The 18381-nt window shown below is 56.1% G+C and overlaps 2 protein-coding genes across 3 annotated transcripts; both read right to left on the bottom strand.

Annotated features, from left to right (window-relative positions):
- Window positions 1–794: 794 nt before the first annotated feature.
- Window positions 795–6014, bottom strand: MSRB1 (methionine sulfoxide reductase B1). 2 transcript variants are annotated; one of them, XM_003919548.4, is made up of 4 exons: window positions 5797–6014; window positions 3951–4099; window positions 3485–3599; window positions 795–1697 (listed from the first exon to the last, which is right to left on the bottom strand). In XM_003919548.4, exons 1-4 carry the CDS (start codon window positions 5849–5851, stop codon window positions 1666–1668), a joined length of 351 nt encoding a protein of 116 aa, XP_003919597.2. In that variant the 5' UTR covers window positions 5852–6014; the 3' UTR covers window positions 795–1665. The 2 variants fall into 2 exon arrangements, with proteins under 2 accessions (XP_003919597.2, XP_021787338.1); XM_021931646.2 differs by lacking the exon at window positions 5797–6014 and adding an exon at window positions 4297–5720.
- A 1525-nt stretch (window positions 6015–7539) lies between these two features.
- On the bottom strand, window positions 7540–16748 carry RPL3L (ribosomal protein L3 like). The gene is made up of 10 exons (XM_003916354.3): window positions 16644–16748; window positions 15968–16160; window positions 14927–15095; window positions 12927–13062; window positions 9989–10175; window positions 9733–9893; window positions 9418–9519; window positions 8627–8722; window positions 8292–8411; window positions 7540–7677 (listed from the first exon to the last, which is right to left on the bottom strand). Exons 1-10 carry the CDS (start codon window positions 16644–16646, stop codon window positions 7621–7623), a joined length of 1224 nt encoding a protein of 407 aa, XP_003916403.1. The 5' UTR covers window positions 16647–16748; the 3' UTR covers window positions 7540–7620.
- Between the last annotated feature and the right edge of the window lie 1633 nt (window positions 16749–18381).

The following is an 18381-nucleotide window of genomic DNA, read 5'->3' as shown; positions in this document are numbered from 1 at the left end:
ATATATATATATATATATATATATATATTTTTTTTTTTTTTTTTTTTTTTTTTGTTGCAAATATTTACTGAAAGGATACTCAGTAAATATTTGCAAAAAAAAAGTTTTTTTGGGTTTTTGTTTTTTGTTTTTTTTTTGAGGCACAGTCTCTGTTGCCCAGGCTGGAATGCAGTGGCAGGATCTTATCTCACTGCAACCTCTGCCTCCTGGGTTCAAGTGACTCTCCCACCTCAGCCTCCCGAGTAGCCAGGATTACAGGCGTGCGCCACCACACCCAGCTAATTTTCGTGGGGTTTTTTTAGTAGAAACGGGGTTTCCCCATGTTGGCCAGGCTGGTCATAAACCCCTGACCTCAGGTGATCCGCCCGCCTCGGCCTCCCAAAGTGCTAGGATTACAGGCTTGAGACATTGTGCTTGGCTTTTTTAACTATATAAAGGCCTGACACTTATGTCCTGGCATCTCTGATGCTGTTAATAGCTGGGCCGGGACAAGGTGGCTTACATGTGTAATCCCAGCATTTTGGGAGGCCAAGGTGGGAGGATCACTTGAGTCCAGGAGTTCAAGACCAGCCTCAGCAACATAGTGAGACCCCATCTCTACAAAAAATGTAAAAATTATCCAGCGTGGTGGTGCCCACCTGTGGTCACAGCTACTTGGGAGGCTGAGGTGGAAGAATTGCTTGAACCCACGAGGTCAATGCTGCAGTGAGCCACGCAGTCAGTACCACTGCACTCCAGCCCGGATGTCAGAGCAAGACCGCACCCTGTCTCAAAAAAAAAAAAAAGACAGTACATCTGAATGTTTCATTTGTTTATTGATTTCCACCTGATTATTACAGAAAGTAATTACTTAAGATGGGGACTGACTTCAGCATCACCCACCCTGCTGTATGGCCAGGCCTCCGAGCATGTACAGTGAGGCACAGTCGCCACACCTTGGGAAGGGCGTCCCTTCGGGTGTGAACTGCAGGCCCCAGCCCTGTGCTGGTTAGTCATGGAGCAACAGCCGCTTTCCTCAGCACAAGTGAGGCAAGCTGCTTCCGCACAGATTGTGAAACAGGGTTTAGGTTTCTTCCCTCGTGGACGAGAGGCCAGGGGTCTGCCCCATCAGCCTGCCTTCCCAGCAGGTCACAGACCATCCCCACGCTGGCTGGCCTGGAAGGGTTTGACCAGAGCAGATCATGCAGTGACCAGGGCCAGGGCGGCTGGCAGGGGCGGCCTCCGTTTCCATTCTGTCTCCTAAGCAGCCTGGGAGACGTGGGCCTAAGCTTCAGTGAGGACGACAGTCTGTCTTGGAACTGGGCCTCACGGGGCAGAGTCCACAGACAGGGCCAGGAAAAGAGGGTGTAACGTCATTCAGAGACCAGCTGCACCCAGGGATCACCTCCTGGAGGCACCTAGAGTGAGGAGGGGGCTAAGTCAGCTGACAGTGTGGCTGTGCAGCCCAGGCCTGTCCCAGCAGAAGGCATGAACCATCAGCAAATGAGGGTCTTTTCCAAGAAATGAGAAGGTCTTGTTCAGAGCTGGGGCCTTGGGAGTATCCTGATGTTTCAGCCACTGCGCCCTGCCTTCCTGTCTCGATGCCCAGGGTTCCAACTCCAAGGTGGAACGGCCAGCATGTGGCTTCGGTGAGGTGGCCATCTGGGGTGGGTGTGGGCTGCCCGCCTAGTGCCCCTGGGAGGCAGAAGTTTCTTTGCCTGAAAGAGAGGAGCGGGGGTAGAAAGCCAGAAGCGGCAGAAAGCCAGCGGGGGCGGAAAGCAAGGAGGGACAGAAAGCAAGTCACTGCAAGGTAGAGCTTCAGACCCCGTTCCCTGAGCTTTCACACTCTGCCCTGGCCTGCAGGCCACAGGGGAGCTGAAAGGACCAGATGCCCAACTCAGGGGAGTCTCTGTACCCCATTTTGTTCTGAGATCCACAGGAGAACCCAGAATCTCTTCTCCTTCCACTCACATGGAGGGCAAATTACAACAAAAGGACGAAAATATCGCAGGTTTACCACGCGCCAGGCCCTGACAGGCTGCTTGCTCAGCCCCACAGCACGGTGATGGCCATGAGTGTGTGCTGTTAACAACCCCATTTCAGGCCAGGCACGGTGGCTCAAGCCTGTAATCCCAGCCCCTTGGGAGGCCAAGGCCCAGAGGAGTTCAAGACCAGCCTGGGCAACATAGTGAGACCCCCACCTCTATAAAAAATTTTAAAAATTGGCCGGGTGTGGTAGCTCACGCCTATAATCCCAGCACTTTGGGAGGCTGAGGCAGGCGGATCACCTCAGGTCAGGAGTTCCAGACGAGCCTGGCTAACATGGTGAAACCCCGTCTCTACTAAAAATACAAAAATTAGCCAGGCGTGGTGGTGGGAGCCTGTAATCCCAGCTACTCAAGAGGCTGAGGCAGGAGAATCGCTTGAACCTGGGAGGCGGAGGCTACAGTGAGCTGAGATCGGCCACTGCACTCCAGCCGGGGCGACAGAACGAGACTCTGTCACAAAAAAAAAAAAAAAAAAAATTTAAAAATTAACCAGGTGTGAGACGGGCATGGTGGCTCATGCCTATAATCTAATCCCAGCACTTTGGGAGGCCAAGGTGGGCAGATCACCTGATGTCAGTTCAAGACCAGCCTGGCCAACATGGTGAAACCCCGTCTCTACTAAAAATACAAAAATTAGGGTCGGGCGCGGTGGCTCAAGCCTGGAATCCCAGCACTTTGGGAGGCCGAGACGGGCGGATCACAAGGTCAGGAGATCGAGACCAACCTGGCTAACACGGTGAAACCCCGTCTCTACTAAAAATATAAAAAATTAGCCGGGCGTGGTAGTGGGCGCCTGTAGTCCCAGATACTCGGGAGGCTGAGGCAGGAGAATGGCGTGAACCCAGGAGGCGGAGCTTGCAGTGAGCCGAGATCGCGCCACTGCACTCCAGCCTGGGCAACAGAGCGAGACTCCGTCTCAAAAAAAAAAAAAAAAAAAAAAAAAACTACATCTCAAAAATAGAAAAAAAGAATGAGGATTCATCAAGCTATTATTGTGTGCCAGGCCCAGGTGCACATGACACGCAGCTGTCCTCACTGGCCCTGCTGCCACGGCCACTCTGCAGAGGAGGAGGCAGGCTCTGAGCGGCTGAGAAGCAAGGCCCCAGTCCCAGCCAGTGGGAGACGGCTGCACAGACTGGGGCCTCAGGCTCTGCCTGACCCGCCCCTGACTCTAGCCTCGGGGAAAGGCCAGGCCTCTGAGGAAAACCATTTGCCACGGTCTCACTCCAAAGCCCCTTTTTGGGACAGTCATGATCAACCAAGCGAGGAAGCGGAATACCAGCCTTTGCCCCTGTGCTGCAGCCACCTTTTGGAGGGATCCTGGACAATTCCCAGGCAGCGTGACTTGGTGGCCCCGCATACCTTGTCATGGTAAGTGGACGGGCACAAACACTGGGCCCCCCAGCCTGGGCTCAAAGGCCAACAGGCCTGGCCCCAGCTGTGTAAAGCAAGCTCACCTTTAGGGACAAACTTCAGCGAGCTGCTGAATATTCAGAATCGGGACTGCCCCGGCTTGGGGCCATCGTTCAGGAACTCGTGGCCCAACCCGTTGCCACACTTGCCACAGGACACCTGGAAAGATCACAAGGCAGCTGCGTGAGCTTCTTGGCCATGAAACAGCCGCAGTGAAGGCCCTTACTGGGGGCCTTCCCACGTGCCCATTTCCCAAGCTGACCACCGACATAAGAGGTTGACCTTTGTCCTGGAGCCCGTACAGGAAACCTGTCCTGTTTCCCACATTTGCACCAGAAGGCCAGTCTCTCCCGATAGCCTGGGGTGGCAGCTCCCTGGCGGAGGCCACAGGCCTGGAGCAGACAGCTCTAAGCCCCTGGAGCTGCGGGGCAAGCAGAGGGAGGAAGGTGGGACTGGCTCTCTGCTCTCCCTGGCCGCCCCCATCCCTCCCCCACCCCCGTGGGCCCTCACCTTCAAGGCTTCAGGTCGATTGTGCTCCGGACGCTTGGCCACGCTGTCGGCGTGAATGGTCTCAGTGAATGCCGGCCATGGGGACGAGTGTGCGTACTTCGAGCGGCTGGAGAACAGCTCATAGCCACACTTGGCACACACATAAACGCCTGTGGTGGAAGGAGAGACAAATGTAGAGTCCTCAGCTCCAGCCTTTCGGGGCTCAAGCTCCCAAATCCACAGACCCAGGCAAAGACAGCGCTGTCCCGTTCCGAGGGTGGGCTGTGCTCCTTCCCCATGCACCTGCCATGGGAGGCGCTGTGCTAAGCTCACGTTTAGTAGATGTGCCAGAGACCAGAGGATTCACCTTTCACAATCATCCCCTTGATTCTTCTCATAGCCCCGTGATGGGCCATCTCCTAACATTTCCATCTTTGCTTGCTGATGCAAAGACACCCAGCTACAGCATGTGCAGCGTGAAGGAGCCTGGGCAGTCCCATAAGGACAGGGAGCTCCCCCTTGCTCCCCTAGTTCCCCCAAGGTCATACACGGCAGGGGCCCTGATGTGGCCCCACCACCTGGTCCCTCTCCCTTCTCAAGTGGCCCTCCCTGCTGCCCAACAAGGCCCTAAGCTGGACACCCAGGCACTGCCCTGCTCTCCAGGCAAAAAGAGAACAGTCCCAGAGAAAAGGCCTCCAGGCCACACAGGAGCCCAGGAAGAAAGAGGGCTGGGGATGACAGATTTCAGCCTACCCACAAAGGATCACTTTAGAGTGGAGGGGGTGGGAAAGTTGCAAAACTGATTTGCAGAACTGTTTGAAGGACTGAAAACAGGAACCTCCCGGGGTGCTGAGTCACCTCTCACCCATCACCTGGGGACAGCCTCCCCTGGAAACTGTAAACTACCCAGCCTTTCCCAGGAACTGGAGAAGAAAGCAAAGAGGAGCCAGTAGCTGCCGTGGAAGTGGAGTTTCTGGCTTGGCAGAGCAGCCTGAGGACAACGGGGGTCCACAGCCAGAGAGTCTTGTTGGGGGAGGCTTTGCCGGGATGGTCCTGTGTCACAGTCCAGCCCCCTACAGGGGTGACACGCAGCAAATCCGCCCAAGGAAGCCCAATGCACTCAGACTTGCCTGTGGATGTGTTTTTTACCAAATTAGTCCATTGCCAGGCGAGCCCAGCCCAGAAGGGGACTCATCAGGGCAAGTGTGGAGGGCTGGTCATGCCCCAAACCACCCCCTCCTGTCTGCCTGGTCAAACTTAACTGGTTGTTGGCAGAGGCCTGGTGGCACTCCTGTTTCCCCAGTCTGGAGTCCCTGGGCAGGTGGGGAGGCACCTGGGCCGGCACATTAGGATCTGAAGGGGACATTCTATGCTTGCCGGACTCCTCCCAGAGATCCCGGACTCGGGGAATGGGAAGGGCCACGGTAACACCTGCGGGATAACCCGCGAAGGGGCGCCCTGGCCACAGGCGCTGGCCCTGGACAAGAACTTGGCCTCTCCAAAGCCCCGACCCTAACCCGAATTCCCCCAGCGCCATCACTTTGGAGTGAAGAGGGCAGGGAAGGGGTACCACCCCCACGTATCCCGACCCCTTGGAGTCCCCCCGAAACGGCACGTTCACACTCAAGGCCTGCCTCCTCCAGGACGGTGAGCCCCCAAGCCCCCTCTCCTCGGGTACCCCACTCTCCTCGCCCCCAGACTCCCCGCTCCTCCGCAGTCCTCTTGACCCATGTTCGCTTCTCCCGGGCAGCCACATTCGCCCCCGTTCCCGGCTTGGGAGAGACATCACCCCCGGAGGACGGCGGCGCCCCCTCTAATGCGCGCCCCCCGCCGCGCTGCCCTCCCAGCGAGAGGCCGCAGGACCAACCGGGCTCAAAGTGATTCTGGAAAACCTCGCCCCCGAAGAAGCTGCAGAACGACATGGCGCCGCTGGAACCGCAGCGCACTTGCCGCAGCCAACTGACCCAAGGCTGCCGACCGGACGACCGCCGGGACCCGCGTCCGCCTCCCCGCCCCTCCCGAGGACCAATAGCTCCCCGAAGTGCGAATCCCGGCTTCCGCCTTCGGGAGGCCCCGCCCCTCCTGAGGGCCGGTCCAATCCGATCTTCCCAGCAGGCTCCGCCCGTCGGTGACTCCCAGGGACCACTCCTGGGCCACTTCCCCAAGGCTCCGCCCCCGAGGGTGCTAGTCCAGTCCCGTCTTCCCAGCAGGCCCCGCCCATCAGTAACTTCCAGGGATCCCTCTTGGCCCGCTTTCTGTAGGCCCCGCCCCTCGCTATGGCCGGTCCAATCGCATCTCCCCAGCAGGCCCCGCCCATGGAAACTCTGAGGGACGACCCCTGGGCCGCTTCCCCAAGGCCCCGCCCCTGCCGTCTCGCGCGCCCTGGTGGCTAGGGGTGCATGTGGGGCCTGGCCAGGTGGGCGGCAGCGCGCATCCGTAGTGCCGTGTTCCCCCAGTCCAGTCCTTCGTGCTAAGCCCGGAGACGCTGGAGGTCAGCCTTTCCGCGCCCAGCTGAAACTGCCTTTGCAAAATTATGACTGAGACAGTGAAAGAGATCTAACTTAGCCGACTCTATCTTGCTTCTAACTTCCAAGCTGTCCTTGTTCATCCCTGGTGGTAGGCTGAAATAACTTTGGGAGAAACTCAGTATATGGCTTTTTTGTTTTTTCTTTCTTTTATGAGATGGAGTCTTGCTCTGTCTCTAGGCTGGAGTGCAATGGCGCGATCTCGGCTCACTGCAACCTCCAACTCCCTGGTTCAAGCAATTCTCCTGCCTCAGCCTCCCGAGTAGATGGGATTACAGGCATGTGCTACCACGCCCAGCTAATTTTGTAATTTTGTATTTTTAGTAGAGAAGGGGTTTCTCCATGTTGGCCAGGCTTGTCTTGAACTCCTGACCTCAGGTGATCTTCCTGCCTTGGCTTCCTAAAGTGCTGGGGTTACAAGCGTGAGCCACCGCGCCCAGCCAGTTTATAATTTATAGTTTAAAACAAAGACAGTAACGGCCCTTTCCCAAAGCAGACCTCCTTCTTGCCTGGGGACTAGATATAGGACTAACATTAGCCACAATATTAGAAATTATGGTTTAGGAGTCATGCCTCTGGAGGCTACAAGATTCTGACCCTCCCTAAACTGCTCCTAAGATCAGTGCTTGAGATATTTTGCCGACCCTGCACTTGATGGATCAGCTGGCACCACCCAGATCCATAAACTGGCTCCTGTGATCTTGCGACCCCACCCAGGAACTGACCGAGCGCAAGAAGACAGCTTCGACTCCCTCTGATTTCATCCCTGACCAATCAGTACTCCTGGCTCACTGGCTTCCCCCAACCCACCAAGTTATCCTTAAAAAACTCTGCTCCCGGCACGCCAACAGCCTGGGTGACAAGAGCAAGACTCTGTCTCAAAAAAAAAAAAAAAACCTCTGCTCCCCAAATGCTCAAAGAGATCAATTTGAGTAATAATAAAACATAAAACTCCAGTCTCCCACACACCAGCTCTGCGTGAATTACTTTCTCTATTGCAATTCCCCTGTCTTAATGAATCAGCTTTGTCTAGGCAGCAGGCAAGGTGAACCCCTTGGGCGGTTACTCAGCGCTCCGAGACACCGTAGGAAGAGTCGCCTCCGGCCTTTATTAGACATTGGGGCAGACGGTCCCGTGCGCTTCAGGGCTCATCCACCCCACGCAGCCTACAAGTCTCCCGAGGTCTCTGGTTTTTCCTTCTCCAGATGCTTCTTTTGGGGGCCCTGGTTGAGGGGGTGGTGCAGGAGGAGCCTTAGTCACAAGAGTCTGGCCAGAAACACCCCCTCCTCCAGCCAGGCCCTAGATCACTCAGAGCCAGCCCTGCTGCTGCTGCCCTCCCAAGGCTGCTTCCTCCCCCACCTTCTCTTCTAAAGAATCAGTGCCCAGGGATAGACCCTTAAGAGTCTCTCCTGCAGGCCGGGCGCGGTGGCTCATGCCTGTAATTCCAGCACTTTGGGAGGTCGAGGCGGTTGGATCATGAGGTCAGGAGATAGAGACCATCCTGGTTAACATGGTGAAACCCCATCTCTACTAAAAATACAGAAAATTAGCCTGGCGTAGTGGCACATGCCTGTAGTCCCAACGACTTGGGAGGCTGAGTCAGGAGAATCGCTTGAACCCGGGAGACGGAGGTGGCAGTGAGCCGAGATCGTGGCACTGCACTCCAGCCTGGGTGACAGAGCGAGACTCTGTCTCAAAAAAAAAAAAAAAAAAAAAGAAGAGTCTTTCCTGCAGGTGAGCTCAGGGAAGTCCCTGCCAGCTCCAGCTCCCTACTCGGGCAGGCTGGATGTGGAGCCGGAGCCCCAGAGAAGAACAAGGATGGGGGTGGTGAGCTCACCATGAAGGCCCTCTTCTCTTCGGCTGTCTGGAAGCGGCCATGGCCGAACTTGGAGGTGGTGTCGATGAACTTGAGCTCAATATTCTCCACGGCCTGGCGGCTGTGGTGCACCAGGAGGGACTGGGGAATTCGTGGTAAAGTAGACATCAAGGGCGGGGATCCCCCACACCCTGCTGTGACCTCCAAGCCCTACCAGGAAGGTCTTGCTCACCTAGTTCCTACCAGAGCCCTCCCTTTCTGCTCCCACCACTCCATGCCCCTCGTGGCAGGCCCCGGGGCAGGACAGGCTGGCAGCCCTCAGGCACCCACTCCCCAGCCCACCCAGCACTGCCCACCTTTCTCAGCGTAATGACCCGCTTCTTGGTACCAGCAATACACCCCTTCAGCATGACGAAGTCATTGTTCACTTCCCCGTAGTGCGGGAAACCACCCTGCAGAGGACACAGGTCAGGGGCCAGGCCCGGAAAGGGCTTCAGAGTTAGCGGACAGCTGGGGGTCCTAGGAGAATCCCCACAGGGGCTGTGACAGGCCGGAGCCCCGTGCCCCGCCCCCAGGTGTAGGGGTGACTATCACGTGGCCCCTACTGAGGGCAGCTTCTGAGTCACAAGCTAAGTCCTTTTCCATGCATTATCTCACTTAACAGTCTGGATTTTTGTTGGGGGAGACTGAGGATCAGAGGAGCGGAGTCAGTTGCTCCAAGCTCCACAGCTGCTAAGTCCTGGAGATGTGGCTTGAGCCCAGGTGGCCTGACTGCCAGGCCACAGTAGAAGCTGCCGCACTCCACACCCGCATGACAGCAGCTAGAGGGGAAGCTGCCTCCAGAGGAGGCTCGGAGGATGTGGGACGCAGCGTGGATTTCGTGCTTGTGACTACATCGAAATGTTTTGGACAAATGAGGCAAGGGTCCCACATCACTGCCTAGCTGTCAAAGTCTTCTGTCCAGTGTGCCTAGGGGGGCAGCGTCCAGCTGTGGGGCACAAATATTGAGCCCCTGGGGCAGGGAGCATCCAACTGGGGCTGCAGCATGCCCCCTATATGTATACCAAGCTCCCTTGGCCAGCCTGACCCCACTCCAGCCCTCACCAGCGATGTGATGGGCCTGGCAGTCACCCCCTCCCGGCCTCACCAGTGGTGTGATGGACTTGGCAGTCACGTCGTAGCTGGTGGATGCATTGTTCTTCACCAGCTTCCCGTCCTCCATGTGTAGCCCCCTGCCGATGCGGTAGATCTGCCAGGAGAAGGGGGCACATGCCGGGGCAGGAAGTGGCCTCTGAGGCCAGCAGCCCATCCAGGTCCATCGGCCCACGTGCTCAGACTCAGCGCTGGTGTGGGCATCTCGTGACCCCGGCAGTGTCTGGGTCATGCACCCCACCCACTGAGGCCAGTACTGAGGGCTGGGGTCCGACCACACAGTGTCCCACTACCCCGCCTGAGGACGCACCTTCTTGTTGAGCTCCGTGCGGTGGTGATAGCCCTTCTGCCCGGCCCGAGCAATGGAGCAGCCCACGCGGGCGGGGTGCCAGGCGCCAATGCAGGCCACCTTGCGCAGGCCCTTATGGGTCTTCCTCGGCAGCTTCTTGGTATGCCAGCGGCTTGTGACCCCTGTAAGTGGGAGGGGCTGGTGGCTGGGAGGCCAGGCTGGTCCCCACTGCCTCCAGGAAGCCTGCCCTGAAGCTGCCATCCCCACTGAGCCCTACCTTTGACACCTCGACCCTTAGTGACAGCAATGACATCAATGACCTCACTCTGGCTGAACACGCTGTGCACGGGCACCTGCTTCTCCAGCCGGGCCTGGGCCCAGGCCACCTTCTCGGCCACCGTGCCACCGTTCAACTGGATCTCCATGATGTGGGCCTTCTTCTGCCGGAAGGGCAGCAGTTTCATCTGCAGGACATGGCCAGAGGTCACACCACAGCCCACGGGATCACAACCCAACCTGAAACACAGCATGGCCAGCAGTGACCCCTGCCATCTTCCACGCATGCATTCATTCACGGGTGTTCCCAGGATCAGGCTGCAACCCTTGTGTTGTGCTAGGCACTGCGGATCTGGTGTAGAATAAGGCAGAGGGAGTCCCACACCTCGGGAGCCACCGTCTCACCGGGGGACAGAAGGAAGTCAAGTAACTCTTGGAAAGAAGAGTGCTCTGATGGTCTCTGGGGGCTGGTATTTCAGATACAGTGGTCGGGGCAGAGAGGGCTTCTCTGAGGAGGTGCCGCTGCTAACAAGAAGGAGCCACGGGGCAAAGATTGGAGAGGCGCCGGGCAGCAGGACCCCGCATTTGCACAGGCCTGGTGGCAGGGGAGGTCTTGGAAAGTTGGTGTGACAGAGAGGAGACCGGTGTGGCCAGATGGTGGGGAGCAAGGAGTGTGGGGCAGCGCCTGGGAGTGGGGAGCTCGGGCTTCCGTCGGAGTGCAGGGTGGGGCCCCGGCGCCCCGCCCCCCCAGTCTCCTGTATTTTTTTTTTTTTAATGGAGTCTCTCTCTGTCGCCCAAGCTGGAGGACAGTGGGGCAATCTCGGCTCACTGCAACCTCCACCTCCCTGGTTCAAGCAATTCTCCTGCCTCAGCCTCTTGAGTAACTGGGATTACAGGTGTGTGCCACCATGCCCGGCTAATTTTTTATATTTTTAGCAGAGTTGGGGTTTCCCCATGTTGGCCAGGCTGGTTTTAAACTCCTGACTTCAAGTGATCCACCCACCTTGGCCTCTCAAAGTGCTAGGGTTACAGGCATGAGCCACTGAGCCTGGCCTGATTTTTATGTTTTTATATTTTTATTTTGAGACAGGGTCTCGCTCTATCACTCAGGCTGGAGTGCAGAGGCATGATCAAGGCTCACTGTAGCCTCAACCTCCCGGGCTGAAGCAATCCTCCCACCTCAGCCTCCTGAGTAGCTGGGATGACAGGCACTCACCACCATGCCCATTTTTTTTTGTTTTTATTATTTTTTGTTGTTGTTTTTATTTTTTACTTTTTTATTTTTTTGAGACAGAGTCTCGCTCTGTTGCCCAGGCTGGAGTGCGGTGGCGCGATCTCGGCTCACTGCAAGCTCTGCCTTCTGGGTTCACGCCATTCTCCTGCCTCAGCCTCCTGAGTAGCTGGGACTACAGGTGCCCACCACCACACCTGGCTAATTTTTTATATTTTTAGTAGAGACAGGGTTTTACCACGTTAGCCAGGATGGTCTCAATCTCCTGACCTCGTGATCTGTCTATCTCAGACTCCCAAAGTGCTGGAATTATAGGTTTGAGCCACCATGCCTGGACTTTTTTTTTTTTTTTTTTTTTTTTGTAGAGATGGGGATCTCCCTATGTTGCCAAAGCTGGTCTCAAAGTCCTGGGCTGAAGCAATCCTCCTGCCTCAGCACCCCTCTCCAAGTAGCTGGAACTATAGGCATGCACCACTATGCCCAGCTAATGTTTAAATTTTTTCTAGAGACAAGGTCTCATTCGGTTGCCCGGGCTGCCACCTTGGCCTCCCACAGTGCTGGGATCACAGGTGTGAGCCACCGGGCCTGATTTTTGTTTTTTTGTTTTTTGGTTTTTTTTTTTTTGAGACTCTATCACCCGGGCTGGAGTGCCATGGTGCAATCTCAGCTCACTGCAACCTCCACCTCCCAGTTTCAAGTGATTCTCCTGCCTTAGTCTCCCAAGTAGCTGGGATTACAGTCGCCCACCATGCCCAGCTACTTTGTTTGTATTTTTACTAGAGGTGGGGTTTTGCCATGTTGGCCAGGCTGGTCTCGAACTTCTGACCTCAGGTGATCTGCCTGCCTTGGCCTCCCAAAGTGCTGGGGTTACAGGCATGATCCACTGTGCCTGGCTTGATTTTTTTTTTTTTGTAAGGTCTCTGGCAGGTGCTGTGTGAAGCACAGGCTGTGTGATGTAGAGGTGGAGACTGAGAGGCCAGCGGGGACCACATGGTGACCCACAGGTGTGTACGGAGTAGGTATGTCCGGGGCAGGTGTGTATGGAGTAGGTTTGTATGGAGCAGGTATTTACAGAGTACCTCCTGCATACCAGGCTCTAGGTGGCAGCTGTGGCCCCGCTCAGGGCCTCTGCCCATCTGGAGTCTGTCCAGGGAGATGAACATGCGCCAGTGACTGGCCCAGGCATGGCCTGCATGTGTGTGAGTAGCTGGGGGCAGTGTGGGTTCAGGGGGCTATGGGAAGCTCAGGGTCGGGGGCACTGCTCTAGGGCCTAGGGAAGCCTTCCCTGAGGACAAAGACGCCAAAGAGTGTTCCAGAATAAGCTGGAGGGTGCCACCTGCCTGTCAGCCTACAGCAAGCCTGACCCACGTACAAACACCTATTCCTGTGCACACTTATGCTGGAAACCAAAGGGAGGTGACCGGCCCTCCACACTGCACACCTGGCTGGGGACCCGGCCCTTCAGGGTGTGCCAGGGTCCTAGTTGAGTAGCTGGTGTGGCTGATGCCCCCGGCACCCCAGATGGCACGGACGCCTTTCAGCAGCCATCCCTGGGGCCACATGTGGCCAGTGAGGCTGGTCAGCCGCTCCTCTGGGCCTGTGCCAAGGCTCAGGTATTTTTAGGCTGACATTTGCTACGGCTCCTGGAAGCTGGGGTGAGGGAGCATGGGCTTAGGGACTGGCCGACAGCAGAGGGTCAGGGGCTGACCTGTGTGTGGACAATGACCCGAATGACCTTGCAGTACTTCTTCATGGCGGCGAAGTCTTTCTGTAGCTGCTTTTTGCCGTCTGTGTCCCGCCACCTCTTGCAGGCCTTGGTGAAGGCTTTCTTCTTGCTCTTGTGCCTGAGTCATGCGCAGGAGGGTGCTCAGAGGCCTCCAACCGGGGCAGCTCCTGAGGCCTATCCTGCCCCCCCTTCACCCCCAGCCCACCAAGCAGGGTCCTACCGCTGGGACCGCCCCCCACCTGGAGGCCTCTGAGCTGGTTCCAGCCACCATCTTTGAACATAGACTGTCTCTCCCTCTCTAGGCCCCGGTTTCCTCCTCTGTAAAGTGGGGATCCTCCCTGTCTCCCGGGGCCTGAGAGTGAGTGGCAGAGGTGCAGAAGCTCAGAGAAGGGGGCTGGCCAGCCCCGCAGGACAGGCACCTAGAGACCACCCCACCTGCCACATGGCTCGGACTGCTGGTCCCACTTCTCAAGGGTACAGTGGGTGCCGTGGCCAGGAACCTTGGGCTTGGGAGCCATCCTTTCTTTTTTGTTTTTGGAGACAGGGTCTCACTTTTTCTCCCAGGCTGGAGTGCAGTGGCACAAACAAAGCCCACTGCAGCCTGGAGCTCCCAGGCTCAAGCAATCCTCCCACCTCGGCTCCCCATGCAGCTGAGACCACAGGCGTGCACCACCAAGCCTGGCTCATTTTTTGTATTTTTTGGTAGAGACAGGTTTTGCCATGTTGTCCAGGCTGGTCTCGAAGCCCTGAGCTCAAGCAGTGTGCCTGCCTCAGCCTCCCAAAGTGCTGGGATTATAGGCATGAACGATTGCACCCAGCCAGAAGCCATAGTTTCTAACCCTCTCTAGAGTTCTGGGAGGTGGACATTATTATAATTATTTTCATTCCCATTCTATAGGTGAAGAAACCAAGATTTCTTTCAGGACTTACTGCCAGGGAAGATTTGAGGCCTGAGAATACCTTTCTTTCTATGTATAAGAGCTTCTCAGCTGGCTGTTTCACTTCTCACATGGCTGCTAGGAAACTCAGAGCCAATGCTAACATTCCATCAAATTAGCCTTTTGTTTTTGTTTCTTTCTTTTTCTTTTTTTTTTTTTTTTTTTTTTTTGAGACAGGGTCTCACTCTGTCACTCAGACTGCAGTGCAGCGGCACAATCTCAGCTCATTGCAATCTCCACCTCCCAGGCTCAAGCGATTCTCTTCCCTCAGCCTCCCAAGTAGCTGGGATTACAGGTGCCTGCCACCATGCCTGGCTAATTTTTTGTGTGTGTATTTTTAGTAGAGATGGGTTTTCACCATGTTGGCCCAGCTGGTCTCGAACTCCTGACCTCAAATGAGCCACCTGCCTCAGCCTCCCAAAATGCTGGGACTACTACAGGTGTGAGCCTCCACAACTCACTCAAATTAGCCTTTTGATTAACCCTGAGGATTAGAATATTTGTTTCCTCTTTTTCCTCCATCCTGATTTCATCCCCAGCCTTCTAGTACTCTTTTTTTTTTTTTTTTTTGAGATTGAGACAGCGTTTCACTCTGTCACCCAGGCTGCAGTGCAGTGGCACGATCTCAGCTCACTGCAACCTTCACCTCCCAGGTTCAAGTGATTCTCCCACCTCAGCCTCCTGAGTAGATGGACTACAGGCGTGCACCAACACACCCAGCTAATTTTTGTATTTATTGATAGAGATGGGGTTTCATCATGTTGGCCAGGCTGGTCTCAAACTCCTGACCTCAAGTGATCCACCTGCCTCGGCCTCCCAAAGTGCTGGGATTACAGGCATGAGCCACCACGCCCAGCCTACTCATCTTTTATTGAAATGAAGGCAACACACAGAAACACACACACACTCCTACCTCCCACACAGCACTGAGACTTTTCTTCCTGCTCACCCACACCTATCATTTCAGCAAGAGCTAGAGCCTCAGGCACCCAACTTCTGTGGTCCCAGCAGCCCTTGGACAGCCCAGCCAAGGGCGGTGCTCACCAGTCCTTGTAGAATCGGCGCCGGCACTCGTCACTGAGGTGTTCTGCAAAGATGGTCTTGAAGCTCCGGAGACCTCGAGGGGTGGCCACATAGCCCACCACGCCCACCACCACCAGGGGCGGCGTTTCTACAATTGTCACCGCCTCCACCTCCTCCCGTTTGGAAATTTCTAGGTGAGACACAGGGATAGGGCATGAAGGGAGACCTCCTGAAGCCCGTGGGGGAGGGAGTGGAGAGCCGGCCATACAGGGGCAGGCCAGGAGAGTGTGGGACCAGCCAGGACAGCGTCCCCCAGAGGGTGGGGCTGAGCCCAAATGAGCATTTGTTATTTTAATAATTACAATGTGGCCGGGCGCGGTGGCTCAAGCCTGTAATCCCAGCACTTTGGGAGGCCGAGACGGGCGGATCACGAGGTCAGGAGTTCGAGACCATCCTGGCTAACACGGTGAAACCCCGTCTCTACTAAAAAAATACAAAAAACTAGCCGGGCGAGGTGGTGGGCGCCTGTAGTCCCGGCTACTCGGGAGGCTGAGGCAGGAGAATGGCGTAAAAACCCGGGAGGCGGAGCTTGCAGTGAGCTGAGATCCGGCCACTGCACTCCAGCCTGGGCCACAGAGCGAGACTCTGTCTCAAAAAAAAAAAAAACAAAAAAAAACCCAAACTATATACATAGGCGTACATACAAAATAATGGTACATGAAATAGATCTGAAATGGCCAAAAAGTGCTGATGTCCTGGCGGGTGGTTTGAACCGAGGGCCTGGGGCACCGGCCTTTGAATCCTAACTCCTGGGCTTACTGCCCCGGTGCCTGGACCAGTTTCCTCACTGCTGTGTGCCTCGATGTCCTCGTCTGCGAGCTGAGGCCATGAAGAACCCTCCCGGAAGCCCTGCCTGAGCTCAGCGTCCACCACAATTCCCAGGGGCAGGGCCTGGTGCTCCCTGGGACTGTGACCCGCCTGGACCAAGAACGTGAGTTCTGGCTCCGAGCATCTGGAAAGTTCAGCCCTCCCCCTCCCCCAAGGGTCCCAAGTGTGACTCACTGAGCCCCGGCCGGTGCACCTCACGCAGGGTGTGGGTCATGCCCGCCTTGTAGCCCAGGAAGGCCGTGAGGTGCACAGGCTGGCTGGGGTCATCCCGCGGCCACGTCTTCACCTTGCCCCGGTGCCGGCGGCTCCTCTTGTGGGGCAGGAAGCCCAGGTGTCCATGCCGAGGGGCGGAAAACTTCCGGTGGGACTGGGGGACAGTAAGGAAGGAGGTCAGACCTGGGGTGTCCCTGGTGGTGGAGCTGGATGGTCCCAGAACCCGAACCTGGAAAAATGGACTCCAGGCCTCAGACTGAGGCCGGTGCTCAGCACCTCCCCTGTCTGCCTACGGGAGAGAGGAAGGTTCACCAAGGGGCAGGGTCTTTGGGATGGCGTCTCCATAGCCACAGGCTTCCTGCCTCTGTGGGCTCAGCCTGGGGCCCAGGAGGGTTGCACCCATACTGCGGCCAAGGACTCCTGGGGCAGGTGGCCGCTGTCATCTGTTCATCTCCAGGGCCCTCACAGGCCCGGCAGCCCAGCCCTTATCCCCTTGTTTCCCCCTCCAGCGTCTCAACCCCTCACAGGCTGGGAGACTGTCCCTCTGAGGGAGCGTCCAGAAGCCCAGCTGTCCCATCCCCCCAGAGTTCCAGCTCCAACCCCAGCCCACCCTCCATGTCACCCTGGTCCCACCAACCATGGTGGCCGATCCCTGAAGGTCAGGAAGGGGCCTCCCCGCTGGCCGCCAGAGGTCGAGTGGCAGGGCCAGGACTCACAGCTGCCAGCTCCCAGATTAGCCTCTGGCACAGTCAGCAGGGTCTCCGGTGCCAGGAGCAGGCACGGGTGGGGCAGTGTTGGGGGCATCAGATGGGCAGCCTGGGTGGGGCACCTGGAGCCGGGGCTGGCACTCCTTTCCTCGATGGCCCTGGGACTGGGTTTTGACCCTCCCAGGACAGGACTGGGGACAGGCAAGGTAGGGGCCAATGTAGTCTGGTGGGGGCCTTCTCCCAGGCAGTGGCCAAGAGGAGGGGTCTGGTGCAGTTTGCAGACTTGGAGGCAGAGGGGATTCCCATCCTGAGGGCTGGGAGACAGCTGGATAAATGGCGGGGAGCAGGGTTGGGGACGGGGGAGACGAGGGAGAGGGCTGACTGCACCCTGAGGATCACCAGAGCTGTGCTTCCAGACTGAGATCCCTGGCCAAGGGCAGTGGCTCATGCCTGTAATCCCAGCACCTTAGGAGGCTGAGGCAGGAGGATCATTTGAGCCCAGGAGGTCAGGCTGCAGTGAACCTCAACTGTACCATTGCACTCCAGCCCGGGTGACTGAGCGAGACACTGTCTTAAAAAAAAAAAAAATGCCAGTCTGGCCAACACAGTGAAACCCCGTCTCTACTAAAAATATAAAAATTAGCTGGGCATGGTGGTGTGGGCCTATAATTCCAGCTACTCTGGAGGCAGAGGCAGGAGAATCACTTGAACCTGGGAGGCAGAGTTTGCAGGTTGCAGTGAGCCAAGATCGCACCACTGCACTCCAGCCTGGGCAATACAGTAAGACTCCATCTCAAAAAAAAAAAAAAAAAAAAATCAGGATCTGGCTCCTGTAATTCACAAGCATTGAAATACTTTTATGAATTTATATTTATTTATTTATTGTTATTATTATTATTTTTTGAGACGGAGTCTTGCTGTGTCACCCAGGCTGGAGTGCAGTGGCATGATCTCGGCTCACTGTAAGCTCCGCCTCCCTGGTTCACGCCATTCTCCCACCTCAGCCTCCCGAGTAGCTGGGACTACAGGTGCCTGCCACCATGTCCGGCTAATTTTTTGTATTTTTAGTAGAGACGAGGTTTCACTGTATTAGCCAGGATAGTATCGATCTCCTGACCTTGTGATATGCCCACCTCGGCCTCCCAAAGTGCTGGGATCACAGGCATGAGCCACCGCGCCCGGCCTTATTTATTTATTTTGAAGAGACAACGTCTCACTCCATTGCTCAGGCTGGAGTGCAGCGGTGTGATCATAGCTCACTTGCAGCCTCAACCTCTGGCTTAATCATCCCTCCTGCCTCAGCAGGGACTACCTAAAATGTATTTCTGCTGTGAGTGCTGCCCCTGCCGTCTTACTGAAATCCCCGGATCTGCGGAGCCCGAGAGGAACTACAGTGACCTAATAATTTATATTTTGAACTTGTTTTAAGGTTGAATTCTTCCTTTCCTTCTTTTCTTCTTTTCCTTTTCTTTCTTTTTTCTTTTCTTTTCTTTTCTTTCTTTCTTTCCTCTTGTGCCCAGGCTGGCGTCATCACCTCAACCCTCCTGGCGCTTAATCCTCCCATGTTCCCCCCAAGTAGCTGGAACCACAGGCACTTACCACCATGCCTCACTAAATTTTGTATTGTTTATGGAGACAGGGATCTCATTATGTTGCCCAGGCTGGTCT

This window comes from Papio anubis, chromosome 18 (assembly GCF_008728515.1).
Source record: "Papio anubis isolate 15944 chromosome 18, Panubis1.0, whole genome shotgun sequence".
NCBI lineage: Eukaryota > Metazoa > Chordata > Mammalia > Primates > Cercopithecidae > Papio > Papio anubis.
Note: the sequence above shows the minus strand (reverse complement) of the source record. Positions and strands in the feature narration are given on the sequence as shown.